Source organism: Procambarus clarkii, chromosome 2 (genome assembly GCF_040958095.1).
Source record: "Procambarus clarkii isolate CNS0578487 chromosome 2, FALCON_Pclarkii_2.0, whole genome shotgun sequence".
In the NCBI taxonomy this organism is placed as follows: Eukaryota; Metazoa; Arthropoda; class Malacostraca; order Decapoda; family Cambaridae; genus Procambarus; species Procambarus clarkii.
In genome coordinates, this window is record NC_091151.1 from 49994028 (window position 1) to 50011837 (window position 17810).

Genomic DNA, 17810 nt, shown 5'->3' on the forward strand with positions numbered 1-17810 from the left:
GTGTACAGAAGGTTGATATGCCAACAAACACTTTCCAGACAACAATATATCTTGGATAAGTCGCTCCACAACATTGACACCTGGACCGTTGACTTCCTATGAGGCCACATATTTACTTATTTCATAATGGAAGTATATTATTTTATAGTAAATATATGTTTTCTCGTGTTCTGCATTAAGCACCAACATTATAGTGAATAAATATACCATATTTCTTCATTATTTAAGTAATGCTAGGAGGCGTTGAGTAGCTTTGGATCATTAGGTGAACAGAATCTCCAATAGATGGGGCGAGAGTCGCGCTATCTCTTGCCCGAGCGAGAGTCGAAACTTATTTTAGAATTGATATATCTTTGTCCTCCAACAAGATATATTTCCTTTGGTGCACTCACAATAACGAGCATATCTCTGTCTTTCTGAAGGCATATAATATTTTAGGCTTTATAAGCGTATCTTTGTTAATTACACACTATATTGGCAAGTGCGTAGGCTTCTGCATTCCATGACCGACAAGCTACTGAATGCCACTATAAAAACGTATGTATCTTCACTTGAGGTTTATATATGTCTATGTTAAAGTATTTAAAATGAAGCTTATATTTCTATCTTTCTTGAGACATATAAAACATATGTGTTTATTAATGAATTTACGTGAAATAAGCATTGTTCTGAGAGAGAGTTGCTCTGTCGATAAGTCTGTGCGGGGTCGGAGCTCGGCGATTATTAAAACACATATATCTTCATTAGAACTTTATATATATCTATGGTAAAGTATTTAAAATGAAGCTTATATTTCTATCTTTCTCAACACATATAAAAACATTTGCGTTTATTAACGCATTTACGTGAAATAAGCATTGTTCCGAGTTACTCCGTTGCTCGATCTGTGCGGGATCGGAGCTCGCCGATTAGAAAAATACACGTATCTTCGCTTTAAATACAAATATGCCCATGGTAAGGCATTTAAAATGAAGATTATGTTTCTATCTTTCTTGAGACGTATAAAAATCTTACGTTTATTAACGATTCTGCGTGAAATAAGCATTGTTCTTAGATGAATATTGCGGATTTCCGGCTCTACGACCGATGAAAAATGCAACTTTTATACAACTACAAATATCTTTAGTTTTACTTTAAATTTTGTCCTGAAAGAGTTTTCATATATAGATCCAGTTTCTGCCGTTCTTCTGACATAAAAAGACCTTTGGTTTAATAAGTTATTAAGATGTTTTCAACAATATTACTAGGGCGTTCACCGATTCTAACATGGGCGACCCTTTTGGAAACGCAACACATGGGTTGACCTGATTGATATATGGGTCAGATTCCATTAAGGTTCGGAACAGTATCACTGACCCCTTCTCCATCATGCAGAACCCATCTCATAAGACAAGGATGACAAAACGGCTTTATATCACCAGCGGTTTATACAGTACCAGACATTTTCATTCTACTACAAAACCTGCTAATCAGTCTTCATATCTATTGCTTTCATTTTCACGCTCATACCACTCCAGTGGTACATAATGGTCTGCATTACCACTCCTACATTACACCCTTAAGTAATTATCAAAAGATGGCACCAAACCGGGAAGGCTATGTAGCACCATCAAATGATTACACCCTTAAGCTGCATCTCTTGACAACCAGGGTTTGCACATTGGCAAATCTTAACTTCAGTAGTACAAATGCCTTTTATCAGTCACATCCCATGCATTTAAACTGATCTCTTATAGCGCTGCATTAAAAATAACTATTTCCTTTTCTCAGCAGTTTCTTGTCATCTCTCACAAATGACAATTGTAGTATACAAATTTCTACCACATTGCAAAAAGAACTTTCACATTATACAAAGCACTCTTGACAACAAAAAATACTGAACATAAAGTATAGGAAATTAAAATGTAAACCATTCTAATTCATCCAAGTTCAAATAGAGGATAAGTGAAACAGTAACTTGCATTTGGTGTATTGGAAGTTTAATTTTTATAATGTGGATGTTTCGAGTTCTTATGATATGGCATTTGTAAGAAACTTTCATTTTTAACATTAAGGCAAATAGATGGTCTATTATATTTTACAAACATCAGTGGCTATACCAGATAACTATGCCTTAACATACAATTGCAAATACAATTAAGGGGTAAAGAGCTAAATTAGCATCCCACATTACATTCACAAACACACGTCAAGATCACCACCTCGCATATGGATACACTCTTTTTACAAAATGTATGAAACCAACTCAACTTTAATATTACATACAGGTACTCCTTTTAACAACTACATTATTAATTTTCCTCAAATTCAGCTTCTATATACCAGTATTCGTCAACCTATTACTACAAATAAAAAAAAAATACATTATCTGGTTAAAAATAACCTTGAGTTGCCTGACCTGTTGAACAAACCAACACATTCTTATCTGATTATTTATTGAAAGAACAGACTCCAAATATGAAAATTTCTCCCAGTATAAACAAGACCATCTACTTACTCTACCTATCTTTTGAAAGGAATCTGTAAATTCTATATACAGTACCACCAACACACACACTTTAATTAAGGATTCTGAAAAGAAATCCTCACAGATCAGAATTTATTTTCTTCCACTGCCAGTAGAATTTGGTACTGTATTTGAATTTTCTATAAAAGCTGTAAAGGTATGTTTGGTGCAAGCATAGCTTATTTCTGTTATGTATATTGAAAGAATTTGGTATTTTTCTCCTTGTATTGTAATGGTATAAAGCCACTAGTCCATCAGCACTGCAACCTTTCACATGGGGGGCAGATAGTCAAGTCTTTCAAGCGCACAGGCCCCATAGGATAGTCATCTTTGTTTTGTTTCAACTTGGATGAATATCACATATCAACTTTGTCCCTTGGGAGTTAACTATGGAATATGCACACTTTAACTTCAGAAGCTACACCACTTAAATGTGGGACGTAGCTTTCTTGCCCCCATGATCAGATGTGGTCCACGAAGGCCTCTGAAAATGAAACCATAAAAAAACTATTAATGGTCAATCACCCCTCATTCTATTCCTATTTTTTTAGTACAGGCATACTTTGAAAACAGCATGTAAAGAAACGTTAACTTTATATGAATGCATACCAGAAACCTCCAAGAGTTACTCTCAGTAATGTTTTCTGGAAACATTATTAATAGTCCTTTCTCTTTCCATTCACAAATACATCACATAAATGAAGTAGAGAACACGTTGGAGGTGCCATGGTCTGAATTCTAGAATGTAATCCAAATTACTAGATATACACAAATTTTGAAGAGCCATAAAGCTAAAACATAGTCTATACAGCAAAGTCTTATCCAAACTCACATAGGAACAGGCCTTTTAGTAAAATCCTTTTAACTATAGCTATAATTTAAAATTACGTAAATATCTTCAGCAAATACATTATAGTGTTTAAAATTATGACTATTATTTAAAGCTGTCAAAACTGGGTTGTGCATTAACAAAGCATAAATATGCTAGCTAGTATTTCAAGTCTTGCTCTCTTGGAGGCATATGGCCAAAAGATGTAATTATGAAGTACAAGAGATTGAAAAAGCCTGGAGACTCAATGCTGAAAGTATGGTATACAGTTCTGTAATTGCATTAATGGAAACTGCCCTTGAACTACATTAGAAGAGTACACAATTTTTTTTTTGTTAGAAAAAACGACAATTGCAACCAGAAATTCTGCCCTCTGCTAAAATTAACTTTGCTAAATTTATACTGTACAAAAACACTGCTCGGGATTCGTAGTTCTACGGCCCAGGGATCGATCCTAATTGGAGGTGGAAACAAATGGGCAGTTTCTTTCACCCTGATGCCTGTGTTCACCTAGCAGTAAAAGGTACTTGGGAGTTAGACAGCTGCTACTGTTTAACATTGCTTCCTGAGGAAGTGGGGGGGGGGGGGGAAGAGAGAGAAGGGCAAGCACAACTAGGTGAGTATACTAAATACATCTGATACAATGAAATTAAATTATAACATTTACCATCTTATTTATGGAATGCTAAGGAGCCAAAATTGTTTAGTAACAAAAGTACCTCATTATTAAGCAATTGCATTACTATACGAACATGGCAAAAGAATTAAGAGATGTAAGCTCCTCTGTTGAATGTTAGGATTAAGTTTTGATATATTACACAAAAGGAATAAAACATTCAAGGAGGATTATACATACTATACCATTTTTTTGATAAGGGTGCTTTTCAAAAGGAACAGCAACAAAAGATATAAATTGCAACATACAAGCAAACACATACTTGACACTTTATAATCTATTTACAATGATGAACTTGAATCATTATGGTTGTTATACAATAATTTTTTTCAACGCTTCAATGGATGCTAGACTATATGCTTGATTACAATTTTTAAGGTCTACAATACTGTATTTTATATTTATTGACTTCACTAGTCGTTATGATAATTTTTTAAGAATGTAAGGTTGTCAACATTGGGAATTTGTTCAGTTTTAACACATTTGTACATATAGAAAAAACAAGTTTTACCTACTGTTTATATTAAATATTGGATTGAAATAATAGAAAACTACATTCAATAGATTAATAAATTTAGCAAACACATGCCTCAATTACTAACCTGCAGCCTTGAGGTACAATTACTCCAAGTCTGGGAGATCTTCATCGTCTGAATCTTCATCTTCAAGATCATCCAAAGATGGCCGGCTGTCACCACCCAAGCCACCCATCTGACGCATTACCTGAAATGCAACATTTTACATGAATCCGAGACCAGGCTATTGATGTTTGCCGAATAATGCACCGGTAAACAAAAAATATCATTACTTATAAGATACTAAATATTCTTAATATGCCTACCTCTTCAAGATCTTGGTTCTGACCTTCTCCTTCATCATCACTATCATCTTCATCCTTCCACCTGCTGAAGTCTACCTTAAGCCAATGTTGCTTCATTTTTTGTTTAAGAAGGTGTGGCCAGAAAGGTCCATCGTCCTTCTTGGTCAATATCAGCTCTATGTTACGAGCGCGGACAAAGCTACGGCTTTTCTGTCAGGGTTAGTAAGTTGGATATCAGCAAGTGCAGTAAGACAATATAATGATCCCTAATACTTCACTCAATGATAATGCACTTCACTGAAAAGAAAGTGAAGGGGCAATTATATTCAAATCTACAGTCAATTGAGCTTATGAAAGAAAATAGTATGAATAATGGTAAAAACTACTGAAAACATGCTTTTGACAGCAAGCAAAGGTACGTATCCCCAAGATAAGTTCACTGTCAATATAAGCAATCTTCCAGAGGAAATACAAAATCATATGAACATGTTTACTGATGATCCTGTACTACTGGGGGAAGAAAAGGGACTCGGATAATTATTTTGCCCTTCGAGATAACCCAAAGTATGGAGTAACAAACACTTGGCAGATGGAATTGAACATGAATAAATGCCATGTTATAGAATGTGGAATAGGAGGAAATAGGCCCCACACAGCCTACAAAATATGCAAAAAGCCATTAAAAAGTCAAATAGTGACCATTTGGGACCATCTAGGAATGGTACCAAATAGTAAACTTTTTTACATAAAAATAAAAGAATGAATTGTGAGAGAAGCCTATGCTCTGCACTTTCCAACTTTAGAATCACTGAAATATATGGACTGTGAAATACTGAAGAAACTCCATGACTTTTGTGACCAAAATTGGAACATGCAGCAGTTATATGGTGCCCATACCTCAAAAAACATATCAATAAACTGGAAAAGGTGGAAAGACATGTTACTAACTGGCTTCTAACCCTGAAAAAAACAAAAGTAAGAGAGACTAGAAGTGTTAAATACGGCAAAGCTAGAAAATAGAAGGAAAAAGATACATTATGATCACTACATACAAAATATTAATAGGAACTGACAAAGAAATTCTTTGCCAACAGCGTGGTAGAAGATTGAAACAAGTGAAAAGGCAGTGGATACCAAAACCACTGTAGTACTGTAGTTTCAAAGTGTCATACAACATAGCTGGGAAGACTAGGCACCACAGGCACAGCTCTAATACTGTAACTACACAATCTCTATTTCAATAATAGCTAATCAAATTACAGTACTTCCACTATTGCTTTAAACCCAAGGAAACCAATGTCTTAATTTAATGGCAATAACTCCCATAACTTGTTTCTGGAAAGCTAACTTACAAAGTAAATTAAACCAACACACGTGACTAGAATTTCACTATATAAAATGAATTACTTACTTCAGGGTCAACTTCTTTAAAGAGATCATACGTATATTCATAGTCTTTCTTTTCTGTTCCACCAGTGCCCTTGAAATATATTTTATTTTCTTCTATATTAATTGTAGGACTTTTGCAATCTTCCACACAAATGGTGAGGAACACCAGGTGTTTCCTCTGTGCCCAGGCAACTGGAGGAGGGGCAAGATTCCTGCAAGTAGGAAACAAAAATTCAATATACTGATATGGTTTTAAATCAATGATATACTCAACACATCGCCAAATCACCTTCAATACCCTGACTTGTACAAACAATTGCTAGTGTAGTACTATAAGATGTTTGCGATAAGCTGTCACTGCAGTAGTGAGGAGCACAAAGCGCTGAACACAATGTAAAGAAACACCAGGGTGAGAGTATAGTTTTACAGTGGATGAGGTAGAGGTAGTGCAAAGGTGAGGTACTTTGTATTGTAATTCATATTTCTGTACCATTTAGTAAAAAGGGGAAGTCCATGTTTAATTTTTGGCCATTCTGTACGATGGTAGGCTTATATCGAACCAATAAATTCTCTTCAATTATAAATTAGTAACAGTAATTTTCATAAACAATATATACATTTGTACTCGCCTAGTGTTATGTATGTACACACACATGTACGTGTTTACATAAACGTGTGTGTGTGAATGTGTCTAAAAAAAACTAGGCAATCTAAATTTTATATAAAAAATTGCATAGTAAGCAGTAAATTATGTGATTTCCTATTATTTAATAGAAATCAAAGTTAATATGTCATAAGCGCTGGTGAAACTATAATCGCTGTAAAAATTACGAATTAAATAAATCAAACTGATAACTGAGCCAGAGGCAGTGGGCCACACGCAATGCCACAACTTACTATAGGGTGCTCACCTGCTAAATTCATACAGAGTGATGCATGAGATATGCTCGTTTTTGCTAGACTGTCATATCTTACGACACCTGAAGGGTTTGTTCAGTTACTTAAGTGTCCAGACACTACAATACTGAATTGGCAAGCGGTAACTACAGCATTCCCAAAAAACAAAGCAAACCAACGAAACAATATTGATGCCACTGCACTACACACTCCACCTAACATCTTGCTTCTATCAAAAGCCAAAAATTGGCCCACTGTCTTATAAATTAGACTCCCAATATTATTAATACAAGTGTCTAGAGATGGAAATTTTGTCTCAAACAGTCTGCATCAAGACTGTCTCCGACCTACAAACCATCACACACTAAAGTCGTCGGTCGAGTTCTAATGTCTTTCACATTTAGTACTGGATCCATTTATTGATGTATAAATACATATCCTAATTCATAGGCCAAGCAAGACTTTTACCATCAAAGCAATATATGGGAGTACAGTTGTACACTTTTGCTTATCTATGTGACAATCAACAACTACCATACCTTTTGATTATTGAATACAAATTTAGAGTAACCTATCATGACATTCTGTTACAATAGAATTTCTAATCACAGTAAAGTATTTTCAAAGTGTAGAACCGTATTGGCAGAAGTCTATAGCAATCTGCAGACGATGAGTGACAATAACATGAGTGAAGATATGACGACCAAACCACACATCAGAAAATGAAGAAACGACGACGTTTCGGTCCGTCCTGGACCATTATCACACACGGCTTGAAGGTCCAGGACGGACCGAAATGTCGTAGTTTCTTCCTTTTTCTGATGTGTGATTTGGTCACCTATAATAATCTGTAATGAAACTTGTCAGTGAACTAACGTCTTTAAAGTTAACTTAATTTCGGTTGTTTGTAAACCATATTGAACTACATACACATTTGAAACACTATTTTCTTATCCTTCATTACTGGTCCATCAGAACAAGTTATTAATCTTTCTGTATCTGGAATGAGTGTGGTCTCTTAGTCCATTTTTCAAAGATGACTAATACTGTACTGAATATGGAAATTTGTTCATTTTATTTCTAAGTTTTTGGCAATTCTACAAACTGGCTTCTAACCTGAAATGAGGGACACAGACCAATGCTGGCCTTCAAATTACAGTACTAAATATACACATACAAGAATTAAGAAGCACCCCAGAAACCCTATTGGCCCATACTAAGTGGAGTCCGTTCAAATTCACCACCTCTCAAGCCATGTACCTTTCCAGCCTACAGTATTCTTAAAACCTGCACAACTTACTCAAAATGCAGTACTATCTATGTAGAAAACCTCGAGAAGTATTACAAGTTAAGGAGTGCTAGTGAGAGGATACTTTAAGCTGGCCTGACCTAGCTCCTGTATAGTCATTATCTTTTTTTTAATTATCTGGAGATACCAATTGGTTCAGATAATATGGATAGCACAGTAGAAACAAGAAATGCCAAAAAAGTATTTTGAACATATTGTACTTGAATGTAAAATTGGTGGAACAAACAATTTTGGGAACATTTTTTAAATTTGTACTTACCTTTAAGAATACTATATATTAATACAGTAACTCCTTAAATTAAAAGGAGTAATTAATAGGAAAACAAAAAGGAGTAACGAAAGGAAAAGGCACCATCTCCCAGCTTACTATACGAGTTTGCCCATTAGTGATTTCTTTCCGGACCAAGATCAAACTGGTTGCACAGTATATATTTACATACACAGCACTGTGTGTAGAATTATGTAATGAAACTCTACAAAATTGCACCCAACAGAAATGATAGTATAATGATACAATAAGTTCATACCCAAAGACATTTTACCAATAAATATTTAAAACCAAACCATCCTATCAATATAACCAGTATGCAGTTTTAACAAGTAGAAAATTAACTTTTTCTGAAGACCAACATATGACTTGACCCAGTATAAGAGGTTTAGCGTTCTCACTGCTTTATCAAAATAGGAAATTACCAAGTATAATAACAAGGAAGATGCACCCTTAAATTATTAGCTACACTGTACAGTATAAGAAATTCAATTACGTAAAATAAAGTTTTAGTATATTATATTCACAAATGGTGTAGAAAAAATGCTCAATGGGCAATTTAGACAAAGGGTTAAAAAATGGTCAACACTATGCCATTCTTCTTTATGATAGGTGCAATTTGCATGAAGGCCGATTCAACGAACTATATGGGGACCAGCCCCAGTGCGTTGCAGCGTTGGATTCGTAGTAAGAGGTAACCTTCAGAAGGCATTTGCATTACTTTTTTTTCTTGTACACAATAAAAATGCATTATCATATTATATACTGTACCTATATATTACTACTCTACTAAAAAATACTGGTTACATTTGTTATTTACCTTATTGTTGGAGTTATGTCCATCTCGAAGGAGTTGTGAATGCTGTACAGTAAATATGTACTGTAGTGTATTATGCCATTAGCACTATGTTGTTTAAATAGTTCTGCTGTATGTTGAGTACTACAATACAGTTTATGAAAACTACTGTAAACTAAAATTACTGCAACTTTAATTTTAACACTATGTACACACAAATTTAACACTTGTTCTAACTGTTCACTCCACGCACACACACAATGTTTTTAGATGTTTGCAACAGCTTTGCTGGTGCTCGCTGCTGCTGTGTTGGCTTCAGCTGCTGCTGAGCTGGTGCAGGCTGCTGTTATACTGGTGCTGGGTACAGCTGTGCTGGTGCTGTGTACGGCTGTGCTGGTGCTGTGTACGGCTGTGCTGGTGCTGGGTGCGGCTGTGCTGGTGCTGGGTGCGGCTGTGCTGGTGCTGGGTATGGCTGTGCTGGTGCTGGGTATGGCTGTGCTGGTGCTGGGTATGGCTGTGCTGGTGCTGGGTACGGCTGTGCTGGTCGATTTTCTACTAGTTTGTGAAAAATATTGACTCGTTTTCGCTTGTTTCCTTCTTTTTCTCATGTCCTCGAGACAAATATCTTTCATCATCCTTAGGTGATGATAAAAGCCTGGTAGCTCTGGATTGTCAGTTTGTGAAACAATATCAAGGAGCTTTTCAACATAGAACAATGCATCAGCACATGTAGCAGATTGTAACCTGCTATCATGCTTATCCTTATCAACAGTCATGTCAGGTTTCTCTATTATGTCTAATTTCTGATCAATGGATAAACTCCTCTTCCTCTTTGTAGATACAGCACGATTAGCAAGCTCTTGAGACATCTTCTTGTATAATAATACAGCTGTAGTCAAAAAATAGTAAATTCCACGAATTATTCTTCCATCAGCGGACAAACACGTCACTCGCAGACAAAGCTAATGGAACTGGATGCCTACTGTATGAACGCAGACTAGGTCTATACAGATGCAGACGAGGAGTCACAGTAACGTGGCTGAAGTATGTTGACCAAACCACACACTAGAAAGTGCAGGGATGACGAAGTTTCGGTCCGTCCTGGACCATTCTCACAATCGACTTGAGAAAGGTCCAGGACAGTCCTAAACGTCGTTGTCCCTTCACTTTCTAGAGTGTGGTATGCTCAACATAGATCTATACACCCTGCAGTAGGCTGGTGTTTAAGCCAGATCCAGTAACAAATTTCTCTCAAATATTGGATTTACAACAAATTACAGTACAGTATATATTTTTGGATTATATATTTAATTTAGTAACATTATTAGGATAAGAGATACAGTATAAAAAAAAACTTATTTTAGAACTGATTTATTAATTTTATTATTTCGAGACCGTAGGTCACTGAACTGTGGCAATGAAATCGAACGAAACACACACAGTGCTGTGTGTACAAGGATTAGACCTGTCCCCTCGCACTGGAGTTGTTGTTCCAATAACATAAATAATTTCTCGTCTATCATATTACAGTATATTTTCGGTTTTATTTAGTTTGGTTTAATTAGGATAATAAAAATCGACTTGAGAATGGTCCGGGACGGACCGAAACGTCGCCGTCTCTTCACTTTCTAGTGTGTGGTTTGGTCAACAAGAATAATAAGCTATTAAAACACTGGTTTTAGAAATGATTTATTAATCTGAAACTTTCAAAGTCATGGGTCACTGAACTATGACGACACAGATGAAGGAAAACCAAGTGAGGTTGACAGTACAGTATTACTTTGTGTCCACCCTCGCTCATCTTGTTTCATCACAGAAAATGTCGTAGATTTTACCACATGTAGCTAGCTAATCACGCTTCAGCCTTTAAATTAATTTACAAAAATACGTGTGCCACAAATCAGTGAACGAAAATCATGGAAACTCAAGTCATTCACTTGTGTGGACCACTCTGTCTGGTGTTTGGTTCATGTATTCACCTAGTTGTGTTTGAGGGGGTTGAGCTTGGCTCTTTCTGCCCGCCTCTTAACTGTCTATCAACTGTTTACTAACTTCTAATTTTTGTTTTTTCCCACACCCCACACACACACACACACCCCAGGAAGCAGCCTGTGATAGCTGACTAACTCCCAGGTACCTATTTACTGCTAGGTAACAGGGGCATTCAGGGTGAAAGAAACTTTGCCCATTTGTTTCTGCCTGGTGTGGTTCACTTGTTGTGTGGTCCACTTGTGTGATCCAACTTGTCATTTGAAGGAATTATTAATTGTAACCTGTGATGGAATGGGGAAACTTTTCCACCACTCTGTGAACTCTGTCCCAACATCGCTTGTGGACCACTTGTGTGATCGAACTTGTCATGAGGGAATTATTAATTGTAATCTGTGATAGGATGGGAAAGTTTTCCACCAGTCTGTGAACTCTTTGTCTCAACATCGTAAGCAAATCCGAACATCGCCCCCTTTGGCGAACCATTGTTTGTCAGACCGGGTAAATCCAGCCTGAAAAGTGTGCGAACTAGCCGGAGATTTGTTGAATCGAGGTAGTACAGTATGTATGTGTATAATATATATATATAAATATATAATGTGTGCAACATGTGTGATGTCAGTTTTAATTCTGAGGACCATTTTAGCATACTACTGTACTGTGGTTAAGAAGTTTGATACTAAATGTTGGAGAATTGTGAGACATGTTTGTCCCAAACAGAGACAAGTTAATTAAAAAAAAATAATGAGAATTCTAGTGAAGTATCCTAAGGTAAAATAAGTGAACTACTTTGTATAGTTATACTTAATACTACTTAATTACATTAAATTATAGCTATATACAGTAGCTACTTAAAATACTAAATTATTTTAAATTACAGCTACTGTATATATATTAAAATAGCTACTTAAAATACTACGAGTATTTTAAGCTGTTGTCGCTAGATGGCACCCACACCAAAATATTTATTTGCAAGATTCAATGTATGGTTAACTAGTATATATACACAGTGTTTACTAGTTTTTATACACTATAAAAACCATGAATAGCTAGATTCAGATTAAGACTTAGGATAGGTTTGGTATGGTTGGGTTGGGCAAGGTTAACAAAATTCCATTAGCAAACAGTCTTGGGGTACAATGATACTTGTAGCCTTTTCAAGACCATGAGAATTTTTTTTATGCTACATACATATAAAGTTAACAAAATATGAGAAAAAGTCATGCTACTGGTAAATTATTTCTGGCGGCAAGTGTTGTTTTTTATAGATTCAAGTTACTGTATTAATTTCACCAATTCATCCAATAAGTACAAAATGGATCTTATATATAAATATATATCTATAAATTAAGCAAGCACTGGCCAGTAGTTTAATTTTGGGATCATTCAATTAGCAAATTGTCCACCGCATGTTTGAACAGCTTCCCGTCAATTATAGTACTATATACGAGAGGAAGTAATAATAATCCCCAAACTAGCGAGATATAACTCATCATTTTAAGTGATAAAAACCTTCAAAAAATGCCAAACGCACTACAACGTGATCATGTCCACGCCTTCACAGTCGCCCACGACAATGACCTCACATTCAACGCCTAACCTTTATCGTGTCTTAGGGTAATGTTATTAATGTTATCCCATAGTGGCTTAGTCGCTATAAGGCGGGTATTGGTATCGATAACTTGGGTGAATGAGGTGGCGTGGACCCCCACGCTGCCGGTGCTTCACGCGCTCATTTAAGCTCTTTCTTGTACTGAATCTCCCCCAGCCGCCATCACTCCGGCGCCGCGGCTCCGGCTCTCAACTGCTGCAGTCAAACCCTTGCGTCAATCACCTTACAATCACTGTCAAATTCATAAAAGTACTCACTGTGCGGTTGACATGGTGTTTGGCGTTTGGTCTTGGCAACGTAAATAAGTACTTTAAGGATTAATAGAATTCGCAGCCCTGGGCTGAGAGGTGTTAAAGCCTCTGTCTGACTCAATCCTTCTCTCTCCGATGCTCACTTCTCTCTCCTTTTACATTCAGATCCTTTCTAAATTTATACACCGCTCTGCACCAGATATTTGTACGATGATGCTCAAATACAGCAGCCAAATTATTCAGTGATATAATTGGTGTAATAATGCCGGGAAGGGTTAAGGCGTTTTATTTGATTTAGCCGCTGATCACGCGGGCACATGGTATGGGGGAGGGGCTGGAGGGCAGGTTCCGCTTGCATGCTGCTCGTCCCGTATTTTCGGAAGCTTCCAGAATGAGCTGGCACAAAATCATTAGAATCGATAGAAATTTCGGAATATGCATCTTTTTAGAAACAACTCGACATGATTTCGCGACTTGACAACAAAAATGAAGCGAACATTATTAACAAAAGTTAAACGTAATATTGTCTAAAAATCGATTTTACTCCTGCCATAATCACATGGCAACTGAAACATGCCCGATTTCAGACGTCGGACTCTGAGTTTGTCACGTGTTATTTGGAATGATTTTTACAATATGGCTTCGGCAGTCTGTCATTGCATGAATGATAATTAAATACAAATTTAAACGAGTTGATTAATTAAATAATTAATACAAAAATAATTCGTCATGTACAACTTACTGAATCACGTCTAAAGTACGTACTGAACATGAACTGAACGAATGCAAAAACGAAACGTGTTCCCTGCTCCGGCTGTAGGTAATGCATGCACATGACTAAAGCTGCCGCCCAGTTGCGTGGGTGTGCAGCAAGACTAGTAACTGTGTGACTCACCATAGATGTAAAGTGCCTTGTATAGTGACTTGTGAGCTTCTTGTTGAATCACTTATGACAAAAGATTATTGATGTGTGGGTGATTATATATGTATGTGTATGTATACATATATATATATATTTCATTGAATATGACCGCATATTCTGTATTTATTATTTTCTGGTTTAGGGCTTCTATCCCTCTAACTATTTTCTTAGCATCAGGGCTTAATTGAAAAATTGAATTTAATTGAATTTTTCAATTAAGCCCTGATGCTAAGAAAATAGTTAGAGGGATAGAAGCCCTAAACCAGAAAATAATAAATACAGAATATGCGGTCATATTCAATGAAACATGTTTGAAAGAAAACCTGCTGCCAGTATACACCAATATATATATATATATATATATATATATATATATATATATATATATATATATATATATATATATATATATATATATATACATATATATATATATATACATACAGTTAACTTAACTGGCCAATTGTTAACTTAATTGTTGGGATTGCAAAAGCCATTCATTCATCTATACCTTGAAAAACAAAGGATTCTCAACACGGTTTTGCTAAGGGCCACTCGATCTTGTTTACCAATTTGGTCTTTTACTATTCAAGCATATTTGAAGTAGTTGATAGTGGAAAGGACTGTAACGTTGTGTGCAACTTAACTTTAGCAAAGCTTTTGATACAGTGCCACACGAAATACTGATTAAAAAGATAAACCTAGGCGCACGGTATTAGGGGGTGCTATCTTACATTGGATAAGGGCATTGTTGTGTCAAAGGAAACAAAAGAGTTAATTAAGAGTGGTTAAGTCAGATCGAAAAATTGTAGGCGGAGTGCATCAAGGCTCTGTCCTGAGACCTTTGTTGTTTATCATATACGTAAATTATTTTGAGTCGGGATTGAGCAACAATATTTGCAAATTTGTAGATAATATGAGAATTGGGCAGGAGATAAATTCAGAAGACTCAAAATCACTTCAAGACGATCTAGACAGACTTTTGAAATGGCTGAAAGATTGGCTGTTTGGAAGATGCAATTTAGTGCTGACAAGTGTAATTATGATGCTTGATAATGATTGCGGAGTTACAAGATACCAGCTGGTGATGAAGTTGCGAAGTCTGATTGCGAAAAAGATCTGAGGATCATGATGAGTAGAAATTTAAAACCAAAAAATAAATGCATAAATGTTGGAAATAAGGCAAATACGAATACTAGAATTTATTTCTATCTTGTTATGCCCCATTTAGATTATGCAGTTGAGTTTTTGTCGCCATACAATAAACATAATTCACTAAAATGCATTCAATGAAAAATAACAAAGGTGGATATAAATGGGACATGCCACAATTTGGTCAATAGGCCTTCTACAGTTTCCTTAATTCTTATGTTCTATTTTGTGTTGCCGCTAACAAAATCTTAATCATTCTCGACTCACAATTGGAAGTTCCGGGTTCATATCCTATCGCCTAATGCCCCGTTCATCCAACAGTAAAGGTAGGTACCCAAGAAGCCAGCTAGTGGGCTTACATCCTGGGGTAGTAATTCGACCTTAGGAGGGACCTCGATATAAGCCTAACATATATATATACACAGGCTATCTGTCCCCAGACACAAGGAATTATTACTATAAGTTTGGAGTGGCAGTTTGATAAACTGTCGCTCCTAAGAGGGTATATAGGGTTGATAGCGCTTTGGCAATACTCACCTTTTTCATTGTGGTTTTCAGCATTAATATTATCAGCATCATTGTTGATCATTTCGTGCGTATTGAGTATATATGCACAATAAACTACCGCTCACAGAATATAAACAAGTATGGGATGCACAATTGTTTTTTAAACTACTGCTCACAGCATATATATGAATATGGGGTCTGCAATAAACTACCGCTCACAGGAATGCATATCCTGTGAGCGCAATATAATTATCGTCATAGGATGAGTATTGTGTGCGCGACAAACTACCATTGGTAAAGGTTGATTATATTCTGGCATGATTGGTATTAGAATGCCAATAAAGAGTCCGAGAGGGAGAAAGAGCTACAGTAGAGTGTAACATGGAGCACTATGGCGAGCAGTGCTGCACGGAACACACGGTGATCGAGCAACGATGCATGGAACACAATATAGGAATCGAGGAATACTACACAGCACTGGGAAACAATGCAGCACATAGAACAATGCAGCGTTGTGATTACAGCTGTAACTGCGAGACTGTGTTACTGGAGTATTGGAATGACGTTTAGACAACAATTAAGTTGAGAGGGTACAAACCGGTTGAAAAGTGTGTGTGTGTACACCACGTGACTGGTACCACAAGCCACCCACTTTGTCCATCCCCCCTCCCTGCTCTCTGTACTCAATTAAGGTGAGTACAGAGAGCAGGAGGGGGGATGGACAAAGGGGGTGGCGCGAAGCCTTATTTATAGTATCAAGTATCCACTGTGACCCACACCTTTCCGCGGCCCCTGTCTAGCTAGCCTAGTACCCCCACACCAAATGTTATGCTCGCTATTGTCTTCTCATCTAGTTTTTTATTTCTTTTCACATTTTCATGCTTAACTGAATGCTCTTCATCTGTTCTATATATATTTTTCTGTTCAAGTGTCTTATCAGGGTATCAGCTCATGACAACAGACTCTCTTCCACAAATAATGAATTATCAGAGTTTACCCGAGGGCAACCAACTCTGTATTGAGACCTCGACGAGGATAGGAAGTCGGCGGCTTGTCAAAGATACCCCCCATTTGTCCTGATGATTTTATTGAACTTAAGTTGCAGCAGTGTTTTGGCATTTACGGCTTCAGCGGGTATAGGACCTCAGAATAAGTCTACCGTGTATGAATACATTCTGGCCACTTGTCCCCCGACACAATGAATTATTATGAATTATAAAATGGTAATTGTTAAAAGTAGAGGTAGAGGTCTGCATAGAGGTAAAACTAAAGTGACTGCATTATTGGTATGATCAATCCAAGTGAATTACTCCAAACTATATGCAGCTCATCCTCCCCCCGTCCCATCCCAGATCCTTATCCTGATCCCTTCCAAGGGCTATATAGTCGTAATGGCTTGGCTCTTTCCCCCTGATAGTTCGCTCACCCTTCTCGTTAAATAGTACTTACAGTAACCATGTGGTCCACCGTACATATGTTGACGTAATGGACAATTAGAAAGTATAATTTGGTACTACTGAATTTAGACAAACCGGAAAAAGATTTTTAATTTGTTGCTAACCAAACGCAGCCTAACTTAACCATTCTAGCCCTAATACACGATCTGAAGCCTCAACGTAGTACCTATATGTACTTTATGAAGCCTAGGAATATTCATGTTCGGTTTTTAGATTGATTTTTTCCGAACGTTTAGTATATTACAATTAAGTGTATTACGTTTAGTGAACGTTTAATTCATTGCGTCTATACATGTACGATGGCCCACAGTTACAAAAAGTTCTAGTTAAACAGGAGGATGGGTTGTATATGGCCACAGTTGTCAACCAAGTAGCGGGGTTATCGTGTGCGAATGTGCAACTTGCACAAGAACGGCCACTGAGGAACGTG

General features: G+C 36.7%; 1 protein-coding gene across 2 annotated transcripts; it reads right to left on the reverse strand.

Annotated features, from left to right (window-relative positions):
- Window positions 1–1957: 1957 nt before the first annotated feature.
- On the reverse strand, window positions 1958–13507 carry p23. Of its 2 annotated transcripts, none has more exons than XM_045748800.2 (5): window positions 13349–13507; window positions 6243–6432; window positions 4853–5041; window positions 4614–4734; window positions 1958–2990 (listed from the first exon to the last, which is right to left on the reverse strand). In XM_045748800.2, exons 1-4 carry the CDS (start codon window positions 13360–13362, stop codon window positions 4633–4635), a joined length of 495 nt encoding a protein of 164 aa, XP_045604756.1. In that variant the 5' UTR covers window positions 13363–13507; the 3' UTR covers window positions 1958–2990; window positions 4614–4632. The 2 variants fall into 2 exon arrangements, with proteins under 2 accessions (XP_045604756.1, XP_045604755.1); XM_045748799.2 differs by lacking the exon at window positions 13349–13507 and adding an exon at window positions 9515–10363.
- Window positions 13508–17810: the final 4303 nt, after the last annotated feature.

What these genes read in the sequence shown, in the direction of transcription:
- p23 (XM_045748799.2), bottom strand. Translation starts at nt 9,537, where the DNA reads ATGGACATAACTCCAACAATAAG. An exon ending in GACATAACTCCAACAATAAG is followed by an intron (nt 6,433 to 9,514) that starts GTAAATAACAAA and finishes TCCTACTTGCAG; the next exon opens with GAATCTTGCCCCTCCTCCAG. An exon ending in AGAACCAAGATCTTGAAGAG is followed by an intron (nt 4,735 to 4,852) that starts GTAGGCATATTA and finishes GTTGCATTTCAG; the next exon opens with GTAATGCGTCAGATGGGTGG.